Source organism: Hippocampus comes, unplaced genomic scaffold (genome assembly GCF_001891065.2).
Source record: "Hippocampus comes isolate QL1 unplaced genomic scaffold, H_comes_QL1_v1.1 scaffold80, whole genome shotgun sequence".
Taxonomy (NCBI): domain Eukaryota; kingdom Metazoa; phylum Chordata; class Actinopteri; order Syngnathiformes; family Syngnathidae; genus Hippocampus; species Hippocampus comes.
Window position 1 is genome coordinate 454,981 of NW_017806164.1, and position 15,789 is coordinate 470,769.

Sequence of the window (15,789 nt, forward strand, 5' to 3'; positions counted from 1 at the left end):
GTTCCCCACGTAAAGCTTTAGCTGCTTGGTGTGCCTCGGCAATTTGAGGTAACTCAATGGGCAGTAACTCAGTGCAATCCAGAAAAACAAATTCAGCAGGTTTTTAAAGACTAAAAAAAAAAAAAACCTTCAGTAATTCAGGATTAAATGAACGGAATGGATAATTCTCTTAATACAGAACAAGACATGCATTAAATTTGTGCCGAAATAGCAGCTAATGTTAATCAGCTGTGTTTCTGTGCAGTCATCGAATGCGGTCGATCCAAAGTGATGATTTGTCAGCGTGTACATTTCCACCAAACAAAAGTCAAGAGAAAGACAGGCTAGTATGACATTTTCCATAAAAACGACCACACATCCTTTTGATCAAAAGGTGTGCTCCAATTAATGACATTTTTTTTTCTTGTGCAACTGATGTATTTATTTTTTTTTTGTTCTCGAAAGAGGTTCCTGGAGGAGGTTTCAAATCGATATCATAACACTTGTCCAGCTCTGCAATTGTGTGCTAACCTTTTGATTGACTAACCAGCCGTTAAATGCGGAATATGTTAAGATTTACTGCTCATGCACATTTTAAACACATGTAAATACAACTGCACTGTTAACTCTAGAGGTTATTTCATTTGTTGTTGTAGTTTTTTTTTTTAATCCGGTCAATGCTATTAATTCATCTATTTGTATCATCTGCAGACGTAAAACTTTTGTGCTAGGTTTTAATCTGCGGGATCCAGGACAAACACCCAAAAAACATGACACAGGCTAACAGTGAAGTAAGAAATAGCGTTTCAGACAAGACACATTGTTACATGTATGTGCAAATAAATAGCCAACTGTCAGAAGCTGAAACATCCTGCCTATCGAGCGAATAAAGTGCACAGAGCAGTCAGATATTGACCCGGAAACGCTCTTTTGACAAGATGACCATAGCGGAATGATTCAAAGACATTTCCAGACTTCCTCCACCGTCATTGCTGCACCACTGGAACACGTCCTTATTCCAACGATAGCGGCAAACACAGGAAGCGTGTCGCAAAGATCAGGCAGCGTCGTACAGAATAACCTCAACTGTTTGGTTTCTCGGGCTGCTGAAAGAGAGCGCAGAGCTCCTGGCACGTCTGCGTTTCCACCGAGCTGAAATGGGAATCCATGTTCCACAGCATGTCGGCCGACAAGAAGTCGTCCACGACTGTTTGCGTTTCGATGCTTGTGAGGAAGAGGTGTCCGAAGCCTTCCGCCTGGCTGGTCTGCGTCTCCGTGCTGTTCGAATGCCTCTCCTGCTCCCCCTGACCGACAAGTGATTGAACAGGGAGGCAGGGAGCAAATGAATGCAGGTCAGTCTGCGTTTCTGTGTCGGAGGACTCTGTGCTCATTGAAAAGCTTGGATGGCGCAGAATGCTACTCAGTGGCATGTTGCTTCCGGCGCTCAGAAGGAAGTTGAGGTCAGTCTGAGTCTGAGTATCGAAAAGCTCCAAGTCACTGGCTTGGCTTCGACTTGGTCCATCGCTTTCGTCCAGTTCATCCATCAGGAAGAAATCGGTCTGGGTTTGGATGTCTAAGGACTCCAAGGGCGTGTCACTGTTCAGGCCCCCCAGATCGCTTTCCTCTGTCTGTGTCTGAATGTGTACGGAGCTGAGAAACTCTTCAAAGTCAAAGTCAATGGCGCCGTGGTGCTCCTGAACAGGACCCAGGTTCGACCCGCAGCCGGCTGCGGAGGCGGTGGTGGTCAGCACCTGATGGCCTGACATGCTGTCAGAGAGAATGTGTTCCAGGTCATGTAACAAGGTCATGGTTTGGGTTTGGTTGTCTGCCACGTTGTTGGAGGTCAGCAAATCCGTCTGAGCCCCGAAACACAGGCCTTCGGCTACCTTTGCGGCCTCATATAAGCTGCTTCCTGTGGCTGCCAGATTCTCATCTACGTTCAGCGCTGTCTGGGTGGAAACACTGAGTGCATCGCTGCTGAAAAGGTCAGGGCACATGAGGACCTGATCCTGAGCCTTGTCATTGGATTGCGGAATGGTGAAGCAGGTCTGCGTCTGCCTAGTTTTGCTTAATGCCGCGGTTGAGGAAAAGGAGGGGCAAATACTTTGGTTCGAGGATTGGCTGTCAGTCTGAGCGCCGATAGAGGAGGTGGGTCGAACCCGGCTGTTGAACGTCTGGGTTTGAACACTGACTGGCAGGAGGACCTGGGCACTCACACTGATGTCAGTCTGGGAGCAGGATGACATCGAGGACTCCCCCATAGAACACAATCCGATCCCCTCCACTACCCCCATAGGTAGTTTGGATAAGTAGGACTTGTCGGTCTGAATGTTGGTCGAGGTGCTCCTCCCTCGTTGTGCTCTCAGGATGCTGCCTGAGTCATGTGTAACCAGACTGTCGAGTCCAACCTGCACCCCTGTGCTGATGGGCCCCAGGCAAGAGCGAGAAGTAGGCATGCTATCCTGGAACCCGAAGCTCTTAGCATCCAGTTGGGGTACCACAGCTCCGGAGGCCTGTGGCAGAAGGTGAAGGGTGCTAACGGAGCCTTGGCTGTTGACCGCCAGCACCACGGACCTAAGTGTGCCGCTTTCTGTAGATGGAAGGAGGACAGGGAGGTGGGCCAGCTGCATTACAGGCACACTGACCAATGCCATGTTGGGTTTAGGTAGAAGCTGCTTCTGGAGACTCTTGTGGCCACCAGACGGCTGACTGGCAGAGTCTGGACTTTGGATGACGTCAGAAGATGAAGAATCCTCGATTAGCTCGTGAGTAGAAGGAATAATCACAGAGTCGGTGATCTTAACCTTTTCAGAACTGGTGGAGAGTTTCTCCATTTTTCGCTTTTTTACGGGTGGAATTCTGAAATCAAAACAGACACATAAATCAGGAAAAACAGCGGAGCTTCTCTCATATGAAAAACGACAGTTACTTTGGCAGAATACCTGTGCTCCGTAGGAATCTCGTGTCCTGTCCTGAAGATGTGCGACAAAAGTGCAGCTCGGCTGGCATACGGGCAGCCACACGTACACTGGTAAGTCTTTCCGCAGTCCTCTGCGTGTCTCTTGAGGTCCCACTCGGTGCTGTAGCCATTGTTGCATTTGGAGCACTTGTGTTTCTTCTCTGCGTGCACCTTCATAAAGTGCTGGGAAAATATGAACAGATATGTTTACAACACAACTGACATGACAAAACCAAGATTGCATTTTGCAGCTGTGGCTGAATACTACACTGCTCCTTTTAGGTTCTGGGTGCAGAGGCATCTTTGTATGTAAATGTAGTCTCTGATAATGCTTTCGGTTGTCGCAAAAGGCGCCATTCTAGATGAGCTCGTCGGTGCTACGTGAATGTTTGGAGCAAAGTAAGTGCTGTCTCTACTGTAGAGTATTACAGCGTCATGCATGGACATTTTTTTTCTCTCTTTCGGAGTACAGGAGATCTGCACACTCCCCTCTTGGTTAATGTTATTGAAGAGATAAAACACAACCTGACGAGTCTTGGATATTTGGGCCCAGTGTAGGCATGAGAATTTATTGATGGAATAATTTCAGGAGGATTTGACTCACACATGATATATTTGTGTGGGAGGTTTCTTTGTACTGGATCTGTGTAAGCTATCTATTTTCTTGGCATGTCCACTACATTTGAATGAAACGCAGCACTTTTGGTGTTTCGATCAAGTGAAAATATGCTTTCATGGGCAGCTGTAGACTTTGTGAGGTCTTACTTGTTTCACCAGGGAAAATTGGGAGAAGGGTCTTCCGGGCCCCCTGGGACAGCCTTCAATGGGACAGCAGTAAAGCTTTTTTGATGCCTTCATGTCCTTTCTCACGGTGGGGTTGACGATACCATCCTGGGGGGAGACAGAGGACACACAACACAAGCATTTTTACTTCTCTGACAAGGATAGCGATACCCTCTGAAGCTTGACCTGAGACTATTTACCGCTTGAAAGACATTGTACGACCAAGCGTATCAAGCTTGCAAACTAACCGATGACAGCAGTTTGTCCCCTCTTTACTGAAAGGCAATAATATCATGATTAATAATCAAAATTGGGCTCCTCATTGCAGAAGAAAAAAAACTCTTGCGCATTGACAACTATTGAGGCTTCACAACACTGGTCACGCCGCAGCCGGAATGTGGTCAAGGTCACCTTCATCTGAGGGAGCAGAAGAGAAGCTAAAGCTGATAAACACACCCTTCGCTTTATCACAAGGAGTGAGCAACATCTGAGATATATAACGACTGCTTTAGCAGCCGCTTTGAACAGAATCCGATGCGTGGAGGCAGAAGCCAGAGTGGTGTTGAAGAAGGGTTCATTACAGACGATGAGATACATTGATGTTGCGCAATGATCTCGAGAGGCAAAGGCCGCATGAAAGAAAACACATCATTCTCTCTGTTGAACCTCATCAATAATGCGCACAACACATACAGAGTGAGTCATTCCAGCATCTAAAAGCGCTCTGTCACGTCGACCAGAGAACAATTACTGCATCTGACAAAAGTGCCACTTCAGTGCATTAGAAACAACACACTCAATCCCCGTTCAGCATTCTGATGGGGCTTTTTGGTCCTTATTATCGGGCATTCTTTCCAGGTACAAATTGGATCGTTGTGCTCATGGAACTGTGTGGTATTCAATGTGACTTGAATTTCTTTGGGATTGGGCGAAGGGGGACGGGGGGATCGCCTTAATTCACATGACAGAAAGAGTATAGACCAAGAATGCCATTCAATCGAGCCAGAATCTTCACCAAAGCTGAACAAACCAAATTTGAATCAGCATCGAATGGTAAACTTTAATCAAAACCTACCTCTCGTGCCTGAATTCAGTCATTAAAAACTGCAGTACTTAAGGATACCCAAATTCCAAAGAGATGGTTACTACACCAAGCACCACCTCAAAAAAAATGTGGCTCTCAACGTACCACCACAATGGCCAACGTTAAAATACAGTAGCACACTGGGTCCAACAGTTCATCAAAAACAAGGTTCTTGTCCTAAACAGTTTATCCAGTGTTGTAAGCCACTGTAATATTATACTCAAATTGAAAGTTAACACTGCACCTGAAGAGAGATTTTTGGGGGATATTTTGTCCATACATTATGAACTGAGAATGTTGTGCAAACTGAAGTTACATCAAAAATATCTGGTATGTTCAATAAATGCTAAACCAAGTTCCGTTTTCTGCAAAATAGATAATACAAGCACTTCTTTCAGGCAAGGATACCGTCAATGGCCGGACCCTAGGCTGTCAACCATCATGTCAGGAATCTGCTGTTATGATCGTTCTCGCAGCACACACAGGAAGTTGGCTAACCTGTTTTCCGGGTTTGGTGACGTGACATTTCACATATAGTAGATACGGTACATATTTAAAAGCAACACTTTCTTAGTATCCATCCATTATCTGAACTGCTTCATCCTCACCAGGGTCGCGGGCGTGCTGGAGCCTATCCCAGTTATCTTCGAGCAGTAGACAGGGTACACCCTAAACTGGTAGCCAGCCAATCGCAGGACACACATACAACAACCATTCACACTCACACTCACACCAAGGGACAATTTTAGAGTGTTCAATCAGCTTGCTATGCATACTTTCGGATGTGCGAGGAAAACCGTAGTACCCGGAGAAAACCCACACAGGCACGGGGAAAAAAAATGCAAACTCAACAGAAGAAGGCCAGAGCCCGTTTTCAAACCCTTGACCTCTGTACTATGAGGTAGACGTGCTAACCAGTCAAGACACCCAGCCGCCATTGCTCTATAATAATAATTAAATGCAAATTGTTTGTACTTTAAAGTTAAATACAACCGAACAATTACAAGTACTGTAATAGTTTAAACAAATGAAGCCACAATCTCATGACGCACAGGTTGAACATTTAATTCAGTGATTCTTTTGCATTAAGAATTTTTATTTATTTTTACAGAAGGCCAGCTAATCAGAAACTATTGTCATGGCAGTAGTTTCTCTCTAGAACACATTATTTCAATTAGAAAAAAAAATAAACATCAAAAGTTACCACAGTATGGTTTTGGTTCTAAGGATGTACAGCAACTATTAAAGGTTTCTTTCTCACCCAACTCTTGAAAATAGTTTAGAAATAGTGTGCTTTTCACATGATCCTGATCATATCTTAACTGTTGCTCGCAGCACTTCTCGAGTTCAGCGATGGCATTCTCTGAAGACATGCCACTTAATTTGAGTTGAAGCAAACCAACGGAACGAAATTTGCCCCCAAAAATGGAAAGCGGGCCTGTTCTAAGAGCTTATTAGTGATGAGACATTGTTATTTCCCAGTAATACTGCGGAAGTGATTATTTCAAAGTGTAAACACTGATATAGATATATATGTAAAGATAGATATAGATATATGTATGTATAAACACCTGTTTCCTGTTAAATCATTGTTGATAAACATCGTTTGAAATCATCAACATTATCAGTGTCTTCACTCAACTGTATTTATAAAGCACTTTCAAAACAACCACAGCTGCATACAAAGTGATGTGCATAAAATAAAGACATCAAAACAAAGATAACTGAAACGATAACTTCATAACAAAAACTGCAAACACAATAAAACGCTAAAACATTGCGGAGTCAAAAGCCAAAGATTAGAAATGTTTTTCAATGAATATTCAAACACATTAATTATTAAAAATAACACAATTAAAGGCCATTTGGGCAATCGTGTTGTTTCAAAAATGTGGATCAAACCAGTAGCCTTTCAAATTAAATTAGTCCCCAAGAAATAGTGCTCGGTTTAAAAAGATTATTGAACCCTATGGGTCACAATTACCGAACGGGAAAATCATTACATCTCAGTGTCACAACATAAAAATATTGATTTGAAGTACAATAGAAATATTTGAAGACTATAACCTTAATGCTTCCTTGATTTTGATAAGGGCCTAACTAACAACACCCATTCCTATCGAGTCAGTTTAAACAAAGAGCTTTGGCCTGTTGCAGAACAACAGGCATCGTTCGCACGCACAAATCTCATTCATGGTGGACTGTGAATGACGACCTCCTACGAATGAGCCTCTAAGCGTGGGTCGCCACATTCACTGGCTCCACATTGGTTAACAATGAATAACGCATTTGAGTGATGAAGAATGGACTCAAGAAATCAACAAGGGAGGGAGACAAGGCACGGACCAAGCCCACGTGAACCACATCATCACTCGGTGAGAGAAAGCAATATAAGCACCAGTGAACATGAGTTTTGCGACTTCCCTCACGTAAGGCATGCCCGAACTTCTTGCTAAGGTTCACAGAAAGGCAGCACGTCATCGCTTAAGCATCACTACATTACAGCTATACGGCGAAGTTCGGAGGGATGACTTGCGTTTTTGATTGCAACGTTTTCAGGATTCCAAGCTAAGTTAGCTTGGTTCATAGGTTCCCCCTGAGAACGTTCCGGTGGTTTCTAAGCCATTTTACCTTCACTCTGTGCGACTTTACAAGATGCATGTTCAATGCAGGTGTGTTGGGAAGGATCTTGCCACATCCTTCAACGGTGCACAGGATGTTGGTCCTCACTTCTTTGGTCAGCTCCAGTATGGAAGGTTTTATTATCTCTCGAGACTGCGACACGAGCTCCTCATGACAACCCGGGTTGTCTTTGGCGTTGCTATCCCCGTTCCTTGCCTTGTGGCTCGCCGAAAAGGCAGCCATGTTTCTGTGTTGACAGTAACTCCCGAGTCAACGTTACGATTGAATGGGCCGTGACATGACGTCCCTGAGATTTGACTGACAGCCTGCTTGACCAATGAAGGGACGAGAACGGGACGCACGATGCAGCAATTTTATGGCTACTACCGGAAAACGCACCGGATAGTAGATTTTCACAATAACAGCATACCAGGAGAAAGGTAGAAGTACTCAAGCCATTGAATTAAAGTACTGTAGGTACTTAAAAAAGACTGATATCAGCACAAGTACTGAATAAAGTAAAAATAAGTAAATAAAATAAATACATACAGACTCAGCAGGGGCCACCAACCTTTTTGAAAGTGAGAGCTACTTCAAGTGCTGCAATTCTCTCTTAAAAGTACCAAAGCACACCAAAATAAGTCATACAATATAACATTTTGAGTTACAGTGCAAAGAGAGTGGATTAGTTTCGATGTTTATTGAGTTCAATCTATGCATCATACTGTAATTTGAACAACAAACAAAATAAAACCGCTATTTACATTGACTATATAAAATAAACGATGTAAAAAAACATCACGGTGAAAGACTTTTTTTAAAAAAGCCAATTTCAGTGAATGCGGATTAGTTAACAATCACAAAAATGTCAATTAAACAGTTGGATTGATTTGTGAGGAAGGTCCTGAGACTTTGTCTGTGATGACGAAATAATTTCTTCCTCTTCGTGGGATGGATGAAAGCAGAGGTGTTATAGGAGTGGAAGCAATTCCTGTAAAGTATATAAGCACATAATATGCATTACTAAATATCAAACTACGCTGCAACAACTAAAATCTAACCAACATTAAATATCTCAAATCAAGGGAAACTATTGGGATTCTTTATCTGCCAAGACATTTTACTTATCATGCAGTTTTTCTCTTCAAGGCTTGGTAGAGTTCTCATTTCAATATTTTTCTCCGTTTATAAAAGCCCAATTTTTGCAGTCCTACAGATCTCACCTGTAACAGTAACATTAAGCTCCTTGTGACTTTGATATAATTACAATAATTGACTTCACCATCGTATGCATTTTTGGGTCTGTTGGTTAAATTCGGGGACAAACATCTAATAAATGAATGAGATACTGCAATCTGGTAAATTTGAAAAACTATCAAATTCCAGACGTTCCCCGCCAGAACCTTTAATGCTTAGTTTGTACATGCGCGCCCTCTTGTGGATCAACTAAAACAATGATTTATTTATTTATTTATTTTTTAATACAGTCTTAACTGGTTCAATACAAAAATAAATGTCAATGTCTGTTGCATTAATATACTGTAATGTGTTATATCATAATTTTGTAAATAAGAACATTGTTTCGGTCATATTCAATGACAATCTTGTGCACGTTGACTCAATGACAAAATGAGACCATGATAAATCAATACAAAAAATATCATTAAAGTGACCTAAACCCTTCTGAAAGTCTTGGTATTTTTTTTTTATTTTAGAAAGTCTGAAATGTATACAGGCACCTTGAATGATGGCACGTGTGAGCAGACTTCCTTTTAACATGCGTTAGAATTTGACTGGTCAATCAATGTGGAACCTAAAGCAGCCACACCACCAGTTAGAAGGAGTTTGTCTTAGTTGTATTTTTTACTCCCCCGCTCGAAAAGATTTTTTATTTCTTTCCAATGGAATTGTACAGATTGTAAATCACATCAACAGTAGAAAAAGTTGGGTCTCATTCCGTTACATCACAAAACCCTAGCATTTAAAAGGGCTGTGTAGACTTGTTATATCTCCTGTAAATGTATTCCTACATATTTCTATATGTGGCCAACAAAGTGCTGTTACCTGAAGAAGCGCAGTGCCGTAATGACTCCAACAAATTCTTGCTTGTAAACGTGACGACACAATTGAATGGTTTCTCTCGTTCTGTAAAGGTCTGGTTTGATGGGTCTTTGAACTTGGTCTCCAGCTGCCGACAAATCAATACATCACAATTAATGTTCCCTGAAGGATATGTGCGATAGAAATGAGTGCACTAAAGGCGTGACTACACAAACTTAGTGATTAACAGTGGATGTGTGACATTTCGGAGAATGGTCAAAGTCTGGAATCATTTCACACTGCAAAAAAGAAGTGCAATGTGCGTTTTGTGAGGCACAAATGTCTGAAGTTACACACCTGCACAATAAAGTATCATTCGCTCAAAATCGCCTACCACGACTAGTTAGAACGAATTGCAATCCCTCCGCACATCGGGCAGTGATAGCCGCCGGAGTTTTCAATCGGTGTATTGAACAAATATAACACAAGAACATATTCGCACACACAGTCATTTTTCACAACTGACGCCGAGTCAGTCAATGGCAAACGGTGATCCAGTTAACAGACAGCCAACTGACACCGAGTCCCGCATCACTGAACACACCAGGCTCGGGCTTTTAAAGTCACGCAGTCAGTCACAATCACAGATACATTCATGTAGAATGTGAGAATTGCAGCACCAAGTGGACAAAAATAATACCTACACCTAATATGCATGCAGTATTGGCATTATGAATAAAGCTTTGAAATACATATAAACAATAAAAAACAGAAGGTTTCCACTTTGCAAATTTCATCTGTCGCCGGGGTGATCTAAAATAGGGGATGACTGTACAGTATTTCAAAATATAAGCACAATTTAGGTAACCTTGTAAACTACAGACTGTAGCTGGGGTAACTTGCCACCACCAAACGCTTCACAAGCCATCTGAAGGCGGTTTACTTCAGCCTCAGCTTGTTCTCGCTCTATGTTGGGGACTGTGGAAGGAAAGATAGTACACCGTGATTACGAATTTAATGAAAAAAATCCCCCACATAATAAACATCGTTATGATGTGAGAAAATGGTGAAGATCACATGATTGTACATACGTGCGGCTATTTGATTCCTTTCTACAAGAGCGCTGGGATACTTCGCAGGGAACACCTGCACAACAAATCATAGTATTTGAAATTACATTTGAGTAAAGCACAGTACATACGTTTATTTTCTTACTTGATGCCTATCAGCAAAGTTCAAGGGTGACAAATGGATGACGGTGCTTTTTAGTGTTTGCACTCAATAATGGACTTACAGTACCTGTTCATACTCCTGCATCAGCAGGTCCCGAATTGCTGAGAAATTTCGTCCACTGAGGTGAGCATCCTTAATAGCCTGATGTCGGGTGGCTATAATCATTGCCTGAAAGTTAAAGTTGTATTTTTAGACAAAAGCAGGTCACAGTAGCCATACAATGTCATTTATGCTCCTTATCCTCACCTGGGACAACAGTGTCTTTTGCTTGGACGTCAGTCTGGTCACAAACACATAAGGAGTTTGAAGATAGTGAACAACATAGGTTGGTCTCATGTTGTTTGGCCGAGAGCAGCTGTCCCCCCATGCAATGCGGATCCAAACCGCCTCATCTGTATTCTTCTTCATCTTGACAGACACCTTGGACGTCAAACATAAAAATTACGTGAAACACTGAAAATATTTGGTGCATTGGGACTTCAGAAAACCAAAATCTATCAACCGTATCATGTGTACGACTTACATTTCTTACGAGCTCATTGAGGTGAGATTTGAATTGTTCCTTGAACTGCATCAACTCAACAGCGGGAGCATCAGCTTGACAGAGTGAAAAGACAGATGACAAAATATGGATCAGCACCAAAACAAATTGTATGTATCATGTTGTATGACTTCATCTGTCCTGTTTACAGTCAAGTCAAATGAGCGTCATTTAAATATCTTGGATGGATGGTGCTCACATTACTTTGGAAGGTTATTACAGATGTGTGACGGGGTAGATGCTTGCTGACAGGTTTTCAATTTTGTTCGCCCGTCTATGTATTTTGTTTGTTCGCATTTAGATGAAATGGCTTTGTCATTTCAAATATAAACTATTTCACAAGTATCTTTGTTGTATGTTTAGTTTGACAGTAAACTTCAACTGGGAGTGGCAATACACAGCTTGAAAGGTGAGTGTTACGAACGATGGCTTGTAACTCAAAAAAAATTGGGGTCAAAAAGTCAAGTCATTTGTCTGAATTGTATCTCATGGCACCACTCGCAATAAAATCAGGTGACAGATGAATCTCTCAAGCCATAATATTTATTTCAAATTGGGGTTCTATTGAGTCTGACTTTTGATTGTGGCTCTACACGAGATTAATTCAAGGTGAGCGTACTCAGACTTTCAGTTCTGGAACTGAATAAAAGTTTTTGAGCTCAGGGGAAGTCATCTCGGAGCTCAGATTTTGATTAAGAGCAAGTTGAACCTGCTTGTTGGAATGCCATATGTAATTGAATTATATACCTCGAAAACCTAATCTTTATTATCAGACAAAGCTCTTACATTCAGGGTCCACGAGTTGGAATGCATGCCACATCCCCTGGTTTGGATTGTCAATTACATCTGAAAGATGAATAAAACAGAACATTGAGGGCACTGAAATTAAGAGCGATGAACGTGAATGTAAAAATGACTTACATATCATCTCTAACTCTGTTATATGACGAAGGGTCAATCTGTTTTCCTGCAAGAGAGGGAACAAAGTTGCATAACGTGACCCACAACACGTTATAATTAGCTGCTGTAGGTTTAACTGTCCATTCATTTTCCCACAAGAAAATAAAATGAAACTGTTATGGGAACAGGAACAAAATGAGCTTAATAACAGCAGGAATGGGCAGAGGATGGTGACATACGGCCAGCTCTGTTCTATAATCAGACCCAACAAACCCTTGTATTATAAATACTGTAGCCCTGTTATTCTTATTATTGAACCTTAATTAATTGAGCCATTTCCCTCCAAATTGGTTAATTATTTTAAGTAATGAATTAATTATTCATATGTGTCAAATAACTATTACTTTATTGCAAGTCAACATTGTATTGAATAAATACAGGATGAAAAGTTCCAGGACAAACCTAAATCTTTTGTGACACCAGATCTGTAACTTTTGACACATCTAACATTCATTTGTGTACATCATTGGTACATAAATTATAACAAAGTGAGATTTGTAATCAGACCGAGGCTTTTAAAATCATTTTAAATAAAAACAATTAAAAAAAACCCAACAACAACAATATGCATTTTACAGCAGCGTGTACCTCACTATAGGCGATCAGTTCGTCCGCCAACGCCCATTTCGTTTGAGTAAAATCGATGTTTTGCTGCTGAGCCACCGTCAAACGGCCCCACTTCTCCAGCGTCACTTTCAGAAACCGAATCGGTATCCGTCGAACAAGCTGACGCAACAACGACTTCATCTGGTCCTCCATTAGTGATTAAAGAGTTTTCGCCTGATGAAGAAATAAAAAACAGAATCCGATGTAAATGTAGACTCACGCTGGTTCAGCTAACTAGTCAAGTCTTAAAACAAACCACCCGCCTTGGTGAAACAAACAAACTGACCAATCGACTCACTGCAAACATGGTTAAGACGATTGATATAGCGCCCCCTCTCGAACTGGAGTAGTTCAGGAAAAAGCATAGTGGTGGTTTTCCTCCAATTCAACAATTTAAAATGTACACGATCGCGCCCTACGCTCACCCATAATGTAAACATGTTTCTAGTTAATCATATATAAAAACAATTGTTGTAAATTGGTTAAGAGTCAAGGAACATTAACTAGATCCTGGTGTATGCGTTTAACGTTGATTTATTTAAATTCGGTGCTTGAAGGTACATTGCGCGTGACAAGAGTGATTGTTGAAGAAGGAAGAAGGCAGAGGTGGGAGTGAAGTAACTTTTCGAGAGCCACTGTCTTGACGGACGTAGTTTACAACCGTCAGTGACGTGTTGAGCGGTCTCAATAAACCTCGTAGACGCAACATAATCTCAATTTGTCTTTCTCGGCGTCGGTGCCATTTTTTTCGGAATCTAAGATGTATTGTGAAGAATGCTCTTGCAACGCCTGCGAAGCTTTGTAACTGAAGGCCCCACCTTTATGAAAAAAAAAGCCAACAACAACGAACTCCATTGGTCAATAGATGAAGACGTGCTCACCGATTGGTTGTTACCAATTGTCATTCAACCGTTCGTCCTCCAGTTACGCAAACCAGTGTCATGTCTCCTCGCTGTTTGACGATTTACTTCCAAGTTTATACAGCATTAAGGGTGATCGCAAGGTAATGTGTTGATTTGTCGTCGCCCGTGGTGCTAGTGAAAAAGAAAAAGACAAAAAGACTATACAAGCGATACGTTTGGCAAATTTTATGATGTTATGCTCCGCTGGCTAGTTTGTAGCTTAACCAAACATTTGCACGACTTGTAAACTGACTGTCTACCGCTAGTAAGAGTTAATTGGTCTAGAACTCTAGGTTCTTATTATCCTTTGGTGTGAGTCGGGATGAATCGAAACCGATTTTATCTTGTACTCTTGACTGTGTGTGCAGGTAAGTGTCTACTACAGGATCCAGCATCTCAATGACATCACAGGAGGGAGAGGGATGGGGAGGCATTAGTATCCTTCATGTCACATTAGGCAGGGTATTTGATATTTATGGCCATATTTGACGAAGTTACCATCGTAATTGCTTTTAATAATCAAATAATTCAATTGAGTGTGCGTGTTGTTTGTGGCTTTTCTGTACAGTATTTACACAGTACGACCTTAATTCAGCATGCACTCTGACCTGTCGCCCCACCTGCACACAGATGAGTGTAATGAGCTCATAAAGCGTCTGCAGCAGTGCCACTCTGAGGTACGTCAGAAACTCCCCCCTTACTGTTCCTTATAACACATCTAGAAACTAATTTTGTCTGCCCCCAGCATAACGTCCTGAAGTTCTTCGGGACGTGTAACGACGTTGACCGCGCCATGCGCCACTGCCTTAAGAATGAGGTGAAGGTCACATTTGCGTGTGTAAAATGAGGATTTTGGCATGGCCTACTCACCGCTTTATTACATTGTTGTCATTTGACAGAGACTGGAAAGGCGGGAGCGCAGCAAACAGCATGCACAAGCCATGAAAAAGAGGTTGAAAGACGGACCCAAGGAGCAGCTTTGAAAGACATTTATACTCCAAAACTTATGTCCAGTTGAGATACCGAACTAAGCCTGCATTGCTGTGTTGCAGCATATACAGTGGATAGAAATCATCGACCTACCTCTGGTCAAATGCCAAGTTTTTGTGATATATGAAAATGAGACCAGGAAAAATCATTTTGAAACATTTTCCACCCTTAATGTGGTCTATAAACTGGAGAACTCGAAATCTTTTGAAAATAAAAATAAACCACTGACATATTTTGGTGGAACAACTGTGCATACTCTTATAATTGGGGTGCTTATGCGCAGACTGGAGTATAAAAGGAATTGGTTAATTCTGAAAACAGCCGTCGCCCAGTTAAAAGGAGGTTTATCGTTTAATTAATTACCTTGTTCTCTATTACAAAAACCTGGCATTTAATTAGGGGATCATAGACTTCATATATGCAATGAGGATGCTGGAATCATGATGACTTTGATGCAGAGGTTGGGATGTGACTTACCGTTTGCCAGTGTACACCAAGCAGTGACAAATCCCATGATTATGGACAGCTTACTCCCACACGAAAAGACCGTCATCAAATTTTTTGTCATCTGTACGTCTTGAAACGTGTCAGCCTCATTGAAAGGAACTTTGTGACGCTTACGGTGAATGATTGGATGTTGGATGACAACGCAGAGTAGAATGGCAGTACACCCTGATGAATGCCTTCGTCATGGAAACATCACATAACGAAAGCAATCTTAGTACACAACACATTTCTGAAACTGTTTTTTATAATATTCGTAGGTTTTGCCAAAGATCCCAACTGTAGGTTTGAAAATACAGTCCTGCTTACTCCACTGAGTATGACAGAAATCGAAAAGGGTATCGGACCATATGCTGGAAAAAGTGGCAATTACACTCTCCCTGCACTGATTTAAGAAAGTAACAGTTTATCAAAGAAATATTCCTTATACATACATAAAAGTGATTGGCTCATTCAGAGGCAATATGTGTGCAAATTTAGATACTGCCCAACAATATCAGGTGAACGGAAACAATCAATGCAATCTTTATAAAAATGAATTACCAAAGCAAATTCTGCCACAAGACGTGATTTTAAATAATCTCTT

General features: G+C 41.6%; 3 protein-coding genes across 7 annotated transcripts; 1 reads left to right on the forward strand and 2 right to left on the reverse strand.

The window, feature by feature from the left end:
• Positions 1 to 403: 403 nt before the first annotated feature.
• atmin (ATM interactor) lies at positions 404 to 7,783 on the reverse strand. 2 transcript variants are annotated; one of them, XM_019895813.1, is made up of 4 exons: positions 7,437 to 7,783; positions 3,704 to 3,829; positions 2,922 to 3,121; positions 404 to 2,838 (listed from the first exon to the last, which is right to left on the reverse strand). In XM_019895813.1, exons 1-4 carry the CDS (start codon positions 7,668 to 7,670, stop codon positions 1,062 to 1,064), a joined length of 2,337 nt encoding a protein of 778 aa, XP_019751372.1. In that variant the 5' UTR covers positions 7,671 to 7,783; the 3' UTR covers positions 404 to 1,061. The 2 variants fall into 2 exon arrangements, with proteins under 2 accessions (XP_019751372.1, XP_019751373.1); XM_019895814.1 differs by lacking the exon at positions 7,437 to 7,783 and adding an exon at positions 6,873 to 7,399.
• A 324-nt stretch (positions 7,784 to 8,107) lies between these two features.
• Positions 8,108 to 13,601, reverse strand: cenpn (centromere protein N). 2 transcript variants are annotated; one of them, XM_019895817.1, is made up of 10 exons: positions 12,790 to 13,423; positions 12,163 to 12,208; positions 12,028 to 12,087; positions 11,224 to 11,297; positions 10,947 to 11,120; positions 10,767 to 10,868; positions 10,559 to 10,613; positions 10,336 to 10,445; positions 9,492 to 9,615; positions 8,108 to 8,418 (listed from the first exon to the last, which is right to left on the reverse strand). In XM_019895817.1, exons 1-10 carry the CDS (start codon positions 12,958 to 12,960, stop codon positions 8,300 to 8,302), a joined length of 1,035 nt encoding a protein of 344 aa, XP_019751376.1. In that variant the 5' UTR covers positions 12,961 to 13,423; the 3' UTR covers positions 8,108 to 8,299. The 2 variants fall into 2 exon arrangements, with proteins under 2 accessions (XP_019751376.1, XP_019751378.1); XM_019895819.1 differs by lacking the exon at positions 12,790 to 13,423 and adding an exon at positions 13,430 to 13,601 and having other exon boundaries at positions 8,109 to 8,418.
• A 95-nt stretch (positions 13,602 to 13,696) lies between these two features.
• cmc2 (C-x(9)-C motif containing 2) lies at positions 13,697 to 15,589 on the forward strand. Of its 3 annotated transcripts, XM_019895827.1 has the most exons (5): positions 13,715 to 13,810; positions 14,078 to 14,145; positions 14,316 to 14,386; positions 14,455 to 14,526; positions 14,609 to 15,513. In XM_019895827.1, exons 2-5 carry the CDS (start codon positions 14,109 to 14,111, stop codon positions 14,690 to 14,692), a joined length of 264 nt encoding a protein of 87 aa, XP_019751386.1. In that variant the 5' UTR covers positions 13,715 to 13,810; positions 14,078 to 14,108; the 3' UTR covers positions 14,693 to 15,513. The 3 variants fall into 3 exon arrangements, with proteins under 3 accessions (XP_019751387.1, XP_019751386.1, XP_019751388.1); XM_019895828.1 differs by lacking the exon at positions 14,078 to 14,145 and having other exon boundaries at positions 13,697 to 13,810; positions 14,278 to 14,386; XM_019895829.1 differs by lacking the exon at positions 13,715 to 13,810 and having other exon boundaries at positions 14,078 to 14,171; positions 14,278 to 14,386; positions 14,609 to 15,589.
• Positions 15,590 to 15,789: the final 200 nt, after the last annotated feature.

Bases quoted from the DNA above. Each gene is read 5' to 3' on its own strand.
- cmc2 (XM_019895827.1), top strand. From the start codon at position 14,109: ATGACATCACAGGAGGGAGAGGGATGGGGAGGCATTA. The intron at 14,387-14,454 runs GTACGTCAGAAA...GTCTGCCCCCAG, and splicing joins TGCAGCAGTGCCACTCTGAG to CATAACGTCCTGAAGTTCTT. The intron at 14,527-14,608 runs GTGAAGGTCACA...GTCATTTGACAG, and splicing joins GCCACTGCCTTAAGAATGAG to AGACTGGAAAGGCGGGAGCG.
- cenpn (XM_019895817.1), bottom strand. From the start codon at position 12,960: ATGGAGGACCAGATGAAGTCGTTGTTGCGTCAGCTTGTTCGACGGATA. The intron at 11,298-12,027 runs GTAAGAGCTTTG...CACTCTGTCAAG, and splicing joins CCAACTCGTGGACCCTGAAT to CTGATGCTCCCGCTGTTGAG. The intron at 11,121-11,223 runs GTAAGTCGTACA...TTGACGTCCAAG, and splicing joins TCAATGAGCTCGTAAGAAAT to GTGTCTGTCAAGATGAAGAA.
- atmin (XM_019895813.1), bottom strand. From the start codon at position 7,670: ATGGCTGCCTTTTCGGCGAGCCACAAGGCAAGGAACGGGGATAGCAAC. The intron at 3,830-7,436 runs GTAAAATGGCTT...GTCTCCCCCCAG, and splicing joins TAAAGTCGCACAGAGTGAAG to GATGGTATCGTCAACCCCAC. The intron at 3,122-3,703 runs GTAAGACCTCAC...ATATTTTCCCAG, and splicing joins AATTTTCCCTGGTGAAACAA to CACTTTATGAAGGTGCACGC.